The following is a 12,582-nucleotide window of genomic DNA, read 5'->3' on the forward strand; positions in this document are numbered from 1 at the left end:
TTTGGTGTTACTTTTCAGAGCAACATTTGTTAGCTTGCTTTCTAGGCGCAAGACATTTTAAATCTTCAGAATAAATATTGTTCCCTTTTGTTCAAGAACACTGACATGATTTAGGTAGTAGGTGTCATTTTTGCACTTCCCCTCTGAGTATATTGGCTGTGCCATACATTACTTTCTTATTTAAAATTTTGATAAAAATGAACATTAAAACTAAATTCAGATTCCACCTCAGACCTACTACGTCAAACTCTAGAAAAACGACATTTAAAAAAAAAGTTCTCCAAATGCTTTTAGGCGCAATGACTAGTACTTTGGAGATTGCATTTGGAGTTAGTTTATTGTCAAACTTTTGTCATGCTCCTTTCTGGGAGAAACCAGGAAGTCACCCTTCATTCCTTTCTGTCTCTCACTTGCTATACTAAGTGAATCATCGGGGTCTGGGTCTTCTCTCTCCAGAACAAATCTCAAATCCATCTATTTTTCTTTATCTCCACTGTTACTGCATTAGTTCAGAATCTCATTATTTCTGGTCAGTCACCTCCTAGCTCAACTCCTAGCATCCTTTCTTGCCCTGTCCACTCTGTTTATATTCTGCCGTGGTACTTATTCTAAGACAAAATTCTCATTTTGTCAATTTCCTGCTTATGATTCTTCAGTTTCGCTCCACTGTCTATGGAATAAAGTCCATTTTTTTTTTTTGGCATAAGAAAATTTATTACTGTCATGTTTTCACCATCAAATTTATGATCCTCGTCTTTCCTTCTTGCCTTCATATAAGACCAAAAGAGAGACATTGGCTACTTTGGCAATCTTAAAGCAAACTCCAGGAATGTCACCAGAGCATGACCTTTGCAACCAAATCCAGCAATCAGAACTCCATCATTTTCCTGGAACAAAGTCAGCAGTTTACTTCTGGTGTCAGCGGCAATCACTAAAAATACCTGTTCATCATATAAAAAACTGGGAGAAACTCTTTCAGGAACAGAAACTACAATAGACTAAAGCACTTATATCAATAAAATTCAAACAACCATCATTGGGTACAAAGGCTGTGATTTTTTCCATTCTTGATCAGCTGGACCCTGACATAATTCCTGATGGCACAGTTTGGCTGTTTGGCTTCCACCCTTTTTTCCAACATAATTCCCTTTGCATGGGAAGCACCTCTAAAAGTGTTGGCCTTCAAGACTATGCCCAAATGGACTTTCTTGTACTGTTTATTATGGCACTTCTGATCTCGTAAATGGCTGTGGAGCTTCTTGGCTGTATGAAGACTGCAACACTTGCCCATCTTGGTGGTGTCATGGGCCTGAGCTAAAGAGTCAATTTTTTTTTTTTTTGTTTTTAATGGTAGCATGAAAGGTCCCTGTGATACAACTCCTGATTATTTATCTAGCCTTACCTCCTGCTCCAGACGTGGCAGTCTAATCGCAGTTCCTTGTATGCCTTATTCTTTCAAGCGCTGTGTGCCTTTACAAGTGTTGTTCCATTTACTTGGAATGCCCTTCCCATTTTTATTTACAATCACAACTAATACATTAAGACTTGCTTAGAACCTGTCTGTTGTAAAAATTTTAGTGGGTAGAATTGGTTCTTTTTTTTTTTGTCTGTTTACTTTATACATAACTCTCATGACATTTCTTCTTTCTTTCTTTTATCTTTCTTTATTTTAAATCTTATAACATTTTAAATATGTGCAATATATTATTTGAACACTGTAATAACTGTATTTTGTGATTCAGAACTAGACAACATACCAACTAAGTAGCATTTTAAATGTTTTCTTCATAGATCTCTCTCTCCTACAATAGACTGTGAGCCTCTTAACAATTGGAGCCATTTCTAACCACATTGTAGGTGTCAAAATATGCTTATTCTGTTAATAAAGGAAGGGGCAATTGCTTTTCACTTCAAATTTTGACTTAAATTTTGTGGGGCATGGCTGAGTTATTGCTAATTTTTGGAAGGATTGCTGTACCAGACCTTCAAGGTCCATTGTGAATCTCTTTTCTAAAATGTTGCTACTGAGTATGTCAGGCATTCCTTAGGCAGGAACTAGACATGTATATGTTGCCCTTTCCCACTGCCCCACCACATCCCATCAGATAACATGCAGTTCCTTATTTAAGAACTCTGTACCCTGAGGTTGGTAATACCACTGTCTTTGGTACAAGCAATATATGATACTACATTGATACATCAGTATGTCATTACACTGATACCTCAATACATCAAATGAATATGATATTTTGAGACTGAGAATGTTACTGCTCAGCACCCATTATTGTTTAAATAATTAATTTCTTTGGTCTTTCTCTTTCTCTCTCTCTCTCTCTCTCTCTGTCTGTGTTTTAATGTTTAAGAAATGGATCATATTAAATAGTAACTTCAATTAAATATAACTTAATTGGCTATTTTATTTTCTTCTGGTAAGTGGTAAGTAATTTCTGTATGGCTCATTGCTTCATGCCTCTGGATTTTTACGTTTATAGGTCCTGAATATATATGTTCTTGATGATGATATTCCTGAGCTTAATGAGTATTTCCGTGTGACGCTGGTTTCTGCAGTTCCTGGAGATGGAAAGCTAGGTTCAACCCCCACCAGTGGTGCAAGCATAGATCCCGAAAAGGAAACAACAGATATCACCATCAAAGCTAGTGATCATCCATATGGTAACCAAGTCCTTTTTCAAAAATAATCCTCTCTTCTCTGGGTGTACTTGCTCTAGTTAAGAACTTCTTAAGGGACTTTTTGCAAGTGATTGAAATAGAACTTCTTCGGGCACTCTAACTTCTAGGCTCTTGAAATTCTAAGCTGCCACTATGAGGGACATTGTTTATAAAAGAAAATATAAAGATCAATTTCTGAAGTTTAAAAAATATATTTTGAAAAGTACATACAGGATTATTTAAAATGAAGAAAAGTATTTCTCTTCATGGCTTTCAAAATTTTTTTTATTTAAAAAATTATCCTTTTGTGATATGTTACCCCTAACTAACTGAAGTACTTTCTAATTTATATTTTGTCAAGCTTCAGGAAGTGGAGTTATCACTGTCTGTTTATATAAATTTCTTTTTGTGCTGCGAAGTGATAATTTTCTTAATTAAGGAATTATTACAGATGTCTGTCCTAATAAATTGAGACTGTTTTTCTACATTGAAAATTAATAGTTCTTTTGTAGGAAAAAAACAAGAACAACTATTGAAAGATCTGTGTAGGAAACCTAAGAGGCTCTTCAACTCTGATTTTCTTAGTTAAATTTTTCTTAAATGTGTTGCACATCCTTTAGTGTGGCATTGATAATGTTCTGCTCTAAGTCCAAGAATGAATTCTAGAGATTCAAATATGAGATTTTTTGAGTAGAGACAAGAAAGATTATCATTTTAACTTTTAACATTTTGAAAACTTATTGACATAGTCTGTGTCAAAAGTATGTTAATCAAATCTTCACTGAAGTCTTTCTAAATGAAAACCCTTGGAATTTTATTCTGGTGATCAAAATAATTGTGCAAGATTGTTTTGAATGAATAAGGAGTTCTTCCATGGATAACTGGGGCTAGAAGGTCCTCCTTCTCTTTGTGTCCTGCAGGCTTGCTTCAGTTCTCCACAGGGCTGCCCCCCGAGCCCGAGGACACGATGACCCTGCCTGCAAGCAGTATTCCACACGTCATTGTGCAGGAGGAAGATGGAGAAGTGAGGCTATTGGTTGTCCGGGCACAAGGACTGCTAGGGAGGGTTCTGGCGGAATTTCGAACAGTGCCACTGACAGCATTCAGTCCTGAGGACTACCAGGTAAATTTCTTAATCCTTTGGAAATGGTATGTGCGCTTGTCAGAGAGTCTCAGTCCTTCTCTTGGAGGACTAGTGACTGGAAGGGACTTGCACTAGTCCCAGGACATGCTCAATAGGGAAAATAAGCATGATGGCTCTCTAGGCTTTTTCATTTCTAGAAATTAAAGTACTTCAGGCCTGACACCTAAGTAGCTACCGTACTGATGATTCCTCTTATACCCTATATTTGCCATAGTTTTCATTTGTATTATTTATTTTAATGTTACAGGTTTTGATCAGATATATTTATGTTTCTTACACATTTTAAATCCTCATGTCTGAATCCATCAAGCAGGACCAAATTTGTAAAGAAATTATATATCCATGTCTTTTCAATTTTAATTATATTTTTCTCCAAGTGAGAAGCAGTGTGGTACCAGCAAACAGAAACTTGGGATTTTGAACTGGACCACACTGGATTTAAAGTGGTCTTCTAAATGGGTGTCCTTGGGAGCTCAAATCTTCCTAACCTCAGTTTCCTTATCATTAAGAGGAGATAATTACAGTTATAGAAATGTTCAAGGTTGGTGCTCTGGGAGAGAGGTGGGTATTGACATAGTTGAGGAGGTCTTTCTTAGGGGAGTGATACCTATGCTGAGCTCTGAAGTTTAAGGAGAAGAAAACTAGTAAACTAAATGAAGGGGGAAAGAACTACTTGAGACTGGTAAAATGGCATGGGTAATATGGTTAAATGGTCCTAATGAGGAGCAAAAAGAAGACCAGAGTTTCTGGAGTGTGGAGAGCTAGGTGTTGTGATGAAAGATAAGGTATGTGGGGACTGGATCTTTCTAGGCCTTAGAGATCACGCTACATTTGTGCCTTGTATTTTAAAAACAAGGTGAAGTAATTGAAAGGTATTATGTATTTATAAAAGATCAGTAGTCTGAATTGGGGAGAATGGATTGGAAGATAGAGGCACTGGATGCGAAAAGATCAGTAAGGAGTCCATTTTGTAGAACAAGGCAAAAGGTGTTAGAATCTTGGACTAGGTAGGTAATGGTGTAGATGTGAAGAAGTAGATGGGCTCAAGAAATGTGCCCAAGTGAAAATGCAGGATTTGAAGGTTGTTTAGTTTAAAGGATAAGGCAGAAGAGCATGTCAGAAGTGACTCCCTAGTTCCTGACATAAACAACTTGCTGCCATATCATTTAGTACTGTGGAGAGGATTGAATAAGGCATAGATTTTTTAAGGGAAAATCATGAATTAAAAATTCTGACAGAAATTATAAGAAAACTTAGAAATAGGCTTTAAGATTTAAATCTGGAATCAGAGGTCAGAGATAGGAATTTGGAAGTTGGGAATGTATAAATAATATTTGAAGCCTAAGTGCATGGTAGCCTTGTCTAGAAAGCCTAAACAGAGCCTGATGAACAGCAGTTTTTAGAGGTTGTAAGGAAACTGTTAAAATAAACAGAGAACGCTAAAAAGGATGGGCTAGAAAGGTAAGGAAAAATGGAGAGTGTGATATCATGGAATACCAGAGAAGAACATATTTCTGGAAGAGGAAATGGCTTGATGTGTAGGATATTACTAAGGTCAAGTTAAGATGGTTTCCTAAGACAGTCAAATATCATTTCTGTTGTTAAGACTCGTAGAATTAGTCCATTGATGATTGGTCTCTATTCAAAATTCCTTCCTTCTTGAGCTTACTATGTGCCTTGTATAGCAGTTTTTATTCTATTCGAATTATTATATTACCATGGTTAACACTCTTTACAGTGTGGTCTCCATCTTGCTAGAGATTTGTCTTGGCTGTTTTTGAATCCCAAACATCTAAAATGGTACCATGTACATGATGTGCATTTGATAAATATTGAAGAAAGTAAATAAATGAGCGGTTAGGTAAATCGGTACTTGGGTATCTCAGTTTAGCTTTAAGATCATTAATAGCTCCTGAGAATGAAATACAGTTTGTCCACACAAGCTAACACTAGAAAAATTTAAACAACTTTTAAGTATGTTCTCATGACTTGAGGGGATAATGTTTATGTAAGAGTAATGAGGTTGGGAGAAAAAAAGGGCCTTGAGACTTCGAACTTAAATAACTTTTTGTTTTTCCTCTAGTATGTGAACTTTTCTGATGAGAGGTCCATATTATGAATTGCAGTTACACGTATAAACAAGAAAACGTTAATGCTCAGTAGACTGATATTTATTATTGTTTGGAGAAATTCTCAGAATGAAAATGTGAAAATGCTGTTGTTATGCACTGAGTATTTACATTACTCAGTGATATGATTTGACCAGTTTTAAATATACTTGGCCAAGAGTTTTGTTAATTTGAATTAATTTAGGAATTTGTGGATGTCTCCTATCCAGATTTCTCATTTGCCTTGACTACTTTTTATGATGAATAGGCAAGTAAGAAATAAAAATCCATCTGCTTTACTTAGTCGGAGAATATTTATTTAGAATTTATATCAAACACTGTTCATATCCACTTAAGTGTTTTCACTTAAACTTAAGGTTTATATTTTACTTATGTTCTTCTGTTTCAGTATTTGTAATAATTTGGGACATAGAAGACACTCTCATCTTGAACATTAATACATACAATAATTATAATCTAATGGGTAAATCTTTTATTTGTATTTCAGAGTGTTGCTGGTACCTTAGAATTTCAACCGGGAGAAAGATATAAGTACATTTCTGTTAACATCACTGATAATACTGTCCCTGAATTGGAAAAATCGTTTAAAGTTGAGTTATTGAACTTGGAGGGAGGAGGTAAGCTGGAGACTCAAAATATCAAATATTTGCTTGTTCATCCATAGTGAGGATAGTTGATTCTATTAAGGAAATATGATCCTTTGAATCAATGTTACTTTTTTTTTTTTAATGAGTAAATTACTAGTCTTTGGAAAAAGTACCCTGAAGGTTAATAATTACTTGGGATATATATAATAGACGGTTTTTGTTGGATAGTCGCTTTCTTTTCTTGGTGAAAAAAATATTTCCATCTCTCTACGTAATTTAGAAAATTAGTTTTAGAAATTAATTTTTAGCTCATAGTTTTATTTTCATAGAATTTGCTGTGAGGCTTGGTTTGTTCTGAGTTAATATTTCTAATGTTTATTATAAGGACACCACCTGTTGTGCTGTTTTTCCCCCTTTTATTACCCATTGGTCTTTTCCAAGTAGAGTGCTTTTATTTTTTATTTTTTAAATTTAGAAATATATTTACTATTATGTGTTTCTATGTAGCACAAAATATTGCTTTATATATATATATATAAAAGAACCCCAGAAATAGATGTGCTTTTAGAATGAAATAATATAATTGTTCTGAATCACCAAATTATTATTTTTATAAACTTTAAGATTTATTTATTTATTTGAGAGAGAGAGTGATTGTGTGAGCAAGGGGAGGGACAGAGGGAGAGGGAGAATGAAAGAATCCCAAGCAGACTACTTGCTGAACACAGAACCCCATGTGGGCGCCATCTCATGACCCTGAGATAACTACCTGAGCCTTAATCAAAAGCTGAACACCCGACTGACTGAGCCATCCAAGCAGCCCCTGAATCACCAAATTACAGTTGTCATTCATAGTAGCCGCCCCTAAAATCACATCTCTCCTTTCTTCCTCTTTCAGTTTTTATGGTAGCTTCTTTAAAGCTATCTCCAGGTGTAGCCCAGGTGAAAACTAGCCATTTTAGATAATTTATTATGAGGTGATTATCAATAAAACAGTCAATAGTACTTTATCCTCAATTTTGATATTTGAGAGCTCCAATTTTCAAAGATTTTTGGGGTCAGAATTCATTTCATGGCAAAACTCATCTGCACTGAAGAGGCACTACTTACAGTCTTTATCCCATTTGGATGAACTATTTATATAGGTTTCTTTGCAGAAGTATTAATGTGTTTGATTTTCAGATGCTGCTGGGGGTGTTATAGAATGCATGTGATATGTACTATAGTCCCTATAGAAGTGTAAGAAATTGAGAATTGGTAAGGTATCAGCAGGACCGTCTCTTCATTGCAAAATCTGGTATTATTGTGTTATTATCATCTTCATGTTTTAATGAAGGAAGTTATAATACTGTATAAGCCATCCAAAGGGAGAGGTTGAGTAAAACAGAAATATTAAAATTGTCTTTTACTATGTAATGAGACTTTGGAGTAAGTGTGGAAAATTTCCCCAAATTTTCCTTTCCTGTGTTCCCAAAGCCCAGGTGAAAGCAAAGGAGGTCAAACCAGGGAAATGATTAAACAGCTTGGTTGACTGTCTAAAGCAGTAAAAATATGCTGGATGGCTGTTTGGAGGATGGCATGTAAAAATACCAGCTTTGTCTGTCTTCCAGAGACAAGTCCTCGTATCTCCAGATCATATTTTCATGACATGACTTCATTAATCAGGGGCCACTACAAAACATTTGAAAAGTTGTTCTTTGTATCACTTGTAGTTAGCAATACTTATGTAACAGAGAAAATGTTAGTGATCGTTATTGATTAATAAGGAACATTAAGTATTCTTCAGAAATAATATTTCTGATCATAGTGGTACTTGGTATTTTACGTAGAAACTTCTTCCCATATCTGTGGAATATGCATTGTATGAGTATTCAGTTGAAAACCCATCTTGCAGACTCTGAGTAAGCAATAGTGGCAGAGAATCTCATTTTCCCCTCGTGAGTTGGGATTGGAGGTAAAGGAATCTAGACACTGGCTCTACTCCCCAAGTCATAGTAGCGAGTGTCTAAAAAGTGCAGTATTGTGAGGAGCTAAATTCTTTTGAGGGTCAAGGGAGCAACCGTTATTCCATATTGTTTTGTCTATAAAACCAACTCTGCATAAGATAGCCACCTGCATAGATGTTTTATGTTAGCCAGAGTGCATTGGTGTTGAACTTCACCCTCTCTCATGACTTGTAGATAATATGAGGGATGTACTGGATATTCCTTAAAATTCATTTTTCCTCTTAAGTCTCTAAGGTGATTTTAGATTTGGGTGCCATAAATTCTCATGTACGGTGTATCCTAGTCATGTTGAGGGGAAGAAAAGAAGAGCAGAGCAGATCTTAAACTAGCATGTCAATCAGGGACACTGGTAGAAGCACATGGGTCTGGATGTGGACTTGCTTCTCTTACTCCTCTTCTTTTCCATTGCTGCAATCACTACGCTTCCTGTCTTTGCAAACTTTTGGTAAATTAATGGGCAGGGTATAAGATATATTGGAAATGAAAGTGAAATCACTTTCTCTTTATCATAGTCCTTATGCGTTGCCAAGTACTTTATTTTTTACATTATTTATTTGGTCTTTAGAGCAGTTCTGTAAAAGGCAACAATTTTTTAGGTGAGAAAACTGAGTTACCTAGTGTTTTAATGACTTGCCGAAGGTTTTACCGCAGGTATCTTTCACAGCCAGGCCTGAAACAGATTGTTGTAGACTGCTTGTCTAGGTTTCTTTCTACCATGTCATTGGCAAAAGGGTGATCAAGACTGAGAATGGTAAATAAAGTGGGAATTTGAATGTATGGCTGGAGGGAAATGTTAGGTGCATTTCCCTAATTTTGAGTTGATCGTGGTGAGCAGTAATGTGACTCTGTCATAGTCATAGTCATATAGGCCTAACTCTGTGATTGTGCACAACCACAAATATTTTAAAAATATTTAAAATGTTAGAAACAATTTACATTGCTTTAAGTAAGTGATTTAAAAAGACAACTGGTTAAGTTGACAGAAATAGGAAATACCTGTTACAACTTACATGGAGTATTTCCTAAAGCTGTGGATGAATTTTTAATAAATTGGTAGCTTGATGAATGTTATACTTTCCCCAAAAAACCCAATGTTATACTTTTAACCACTTCAAATAATTTATTTTCTGTGGAAGAATGGGTGTCATTAGGTGAATATTACTACATTTTTCTCTTCTCTGGATATGTTTTAAGAGCTCTCCATTTTCTCATTGTGTCAATGTGTATTGTGTGGGTGTGTCTCTGTGTCTCCTTGTGAAGTGACTGAATTCTTTAGGGTTGATGGCAGTGGTAGTGGTGACGGGGACATGGAATTCTTCCTTCCAACTATTCACAAGCATGGTAAGCAGCTGTTCCAAGGCCCTTTACTAGTCTACATTTTATTTTAACTTTTCTTTTTAGAGACAACAATACTAACCAATTATTTACACCTACTATGTGCAGGTTCTTTACGTATTTTAACTCAGTAACCATAGCAACAATTTTATAAAGTATTATTTTCTCCATGTTACAGTTACCCAGTTAGGGTAACTTCTTCTTCTTGCCTGCTTCCAAAGCCCAGATTTTCCTCTGTATGAACCAAATACAGTTTCCTGATTCTAACTGTAATAGAAATTTTGCTTGAATATCATTCATAAAATGATTTTTGAAAAATATTTTGCACAGCTTTGAATACCTAAAAGGAGAGAAGTAGAACATTTGTATTTTCCTGTTAAATCCATCATGCTTATTTTATTTACAAAAAGAACCAGCAGTCTTTATATGTAGCATTTAATCAAAACAGATGGGAAAAAAGAAATTAAAAAGGCATTAAATGGGGAGAATAAGTTGCCAATCAGTGGGAGGGAATACTGAAAAGAGAATACATTTGAAGTAGATTCTTATGCAAGCATGATTAAGCTTTTTACCTCAAATATTTTTTTTTGTATTGGGAGAAAATGCATAGAATACTTATTTCTCAAGGGAGAACTTTTTCTAATCCTCAAATGTTCCTTTATCACAATTTCAGGTTTTATATTTTAAGGTTAGCACTCATGTTCGCACCCCTCTCATTCCTAACTTCCATCAATGCCTCATGTAACCACTGTATTTAATTACTCTGTTAGTTTTGGAATTGTTCATTTTCTTGTCTGCATATGTTAATACAACATAAACCCTGAACATACTTCTTAGGAAAAAATTCAGTACTTCTGTAGATATTGGCACCTCTTTAGTTACAAGATTGGAGTGTTTGGGGCCAGGAGAGGTAGATTTATAATGCCATAATGTGATGAAAAATTAGGCCTAGAACTAATACACATTAAAAACCAGGAATCTATTCAGTCAGATTGATGAAAATCATAGGGAAACTGTTTCATAAAGGTAAGAGTCATTTTGGCTCATGTTCTTCTGAGGTCAGCAAAGGTCGTGGGAGACTTTCCTCATATACTCTGTGTGGAAGAATGTTCTCTTTCAGAGGGCAGAAAAAGAAGAACAAGTTTTCCTTATTCATCTCCCAAGTGCTTATACAGCACTTGTATATCACATTGGTGCCAACATAGAGAAAGGTCATAAAAGCATGAATATGTGTGGCAACCATTTGTGTCTGCCTTTCTTTCTAAAACAAATTAGAATGTACTCAGTGAATGGTACAACTCTTTTCAAAAAGTTGTTCCTTGGCTTTTCCTTTGGTTTGTAAATTACTTATTAACATTTTCTTGCTATTTGTTGGAACTTATTCATGCAGCCAGTCTAGGAGTGGCTTCGCAAATTCTAGTGACAATTGCAGCCTCTGACCATGCTCATGGTATATTTGAATTTAGCCCTGAGTCACTCTTTGTCAGTGGAACTGAACCGGAAGATGGGTACAGCACTGTCACATTAAATGTAAGTACGGTTTTCCCTGCACTCTTAGACACTTTCTGTTCTTTTAAAACTGTTTTTTGTGTTATGAAGGTATCCTTTATGGGTTTTTTCCCCCTTTTTTACATAGAAGGGAATGAACCTAGTGGTACACACAATACAAATTGGTAATTGAATAGTGATTTGACTTTTGTCTTTGTATGTAGTTTTGCATAAAAGTTTGTCTTACGATTTTAAGGAATCCTGACTCTTTAAGGAATATAGTGGAGCCATATAAGTATTATTTTATATAGATTTTGTATTAATTCACTTAGGCTGTGGGAACAGATGTCTCCTAAAGCTCAGTGGCTTAATGTAACAAAGATTTGTTTTTCCACTCATGGTATATCTCCAGCTTAACTTGGCAGTCACCAGTTACTGAGGGGTCAAGGGTCACAGAGACCACATCTCAGCGGGTGCTTCTGTTGTCACGGAGGGGAAAAGTGTGGATGTGGAGAACTGCATGCTGGCTCTTACAGTTTCTTTCTCCAAGTAATTCTTAACATTTCCACTTAGACGTTTTTGGTCAAAGCAAGTCACATGGCCATGCATAATGTTAATGGGTAGAAAAATGTAATCCTATCCCACGTCTCTCCCAAAAGGAAAGAAAATCCAAAACATTTGTGAATAGCAATAATAGTGACAACTCTATATGATGTGTGTGTGTGTGTGTGTGTGTGCATGTACGTGTGTGTACTTCCTCCTCTGTTTTGTTCCAGTTGGGAATTAAGTTGGATTCTATTGTTAAACAACTGGGAGGAGCTAGAAGCTTGCTCAGCTTCCTCAGATTTTATATAAATAATGAAGAAAGATCACTCAATGGCAGATCTTCAATAAATTGTTATGGAGTGACTTGAGCAACTTTAGAAAGGATAACCAGTTATTTAAAAAAAGAAAAAAAGAATTAAGGGAAAAGATCAAGTTTTATAAAATTCCTGTCTTGAGTGTAATTTTGAGTTAACATTCATATTTAAAGGTATTTATTCTTCTTAATGTATTATTGGCAAAAGTACTTCTTACTTCTTAAGTATATTTTATCCAACTTTGGGAGAAATGTGTTTTTTGGTGAATTTTCATATTACATTGAAGATAAAAGGAAATATAATTGGTTTTCAAAAATGAGTTTTATGACTAGCTTTTCAGAAAATATCACTGATGTCTTCCTT

General features: G+C 35.4%; 1 protein-coding gene and 1 pseudogene across 1 annotated transcript in view; one reads left to right on the forward strand and one right to left on the reverse strand.

The window, feature by feature from the left end:
• ADGRV1 (adhesion G protein-coupled receptor V1) overlaps nucleotides 1–12,582 on the forward strand; it is a 508,055-nt gene that overhangs the window by 88,125 nt on the left and 407,348 nt on the right. Inside the window, exons 23-27 of the mRNA XM_026498632.4 lie at nucleotides 2,493–2,673; nucleotides 3,591–3,793; nucleotides 6,431–6,560; nucleotides 9,797–9,877; nucleotides 11,262–11,401. Coding sequence (XP_026354417.4) covers nucleotides 2,493–2,673; nucleotides 3,591–3,793; nucleotides 6,431–6,560; nucleotides 9,797–9,877; nucleotides 11,262–11,401 — 735 coding nt within the window. The remainder of the gene's footprint in view (nucleotides 1–2,492; nucleotides 2,674–3,590; nucleotides 3,794–6,430; nucleotides 6,561–9,796; nucleotides 9,878–11,261; nucleotides 11,402–12,582) is intronic.
• Nucleotides 742–1,291, reverse strand: LOC113255110 (40S ribosomal protein S23-like; annotated as a pseudogene).

Source organism: Ursus arctos, unplaced genomic scaffold (assembly GCF_023065955.2).
Source record: "Ursus arctos isolate Adak ecotype North America unplaced genomic scaffold, UrsArc2.0 scaffold_5, whole genome shotgun sequence".
NCBI classification, from domain to species: Eukaryota; Metazoa; Chordata; class Mammalia; order Carnivora; family Ursidae; genus Ursus; species Ursus arctos.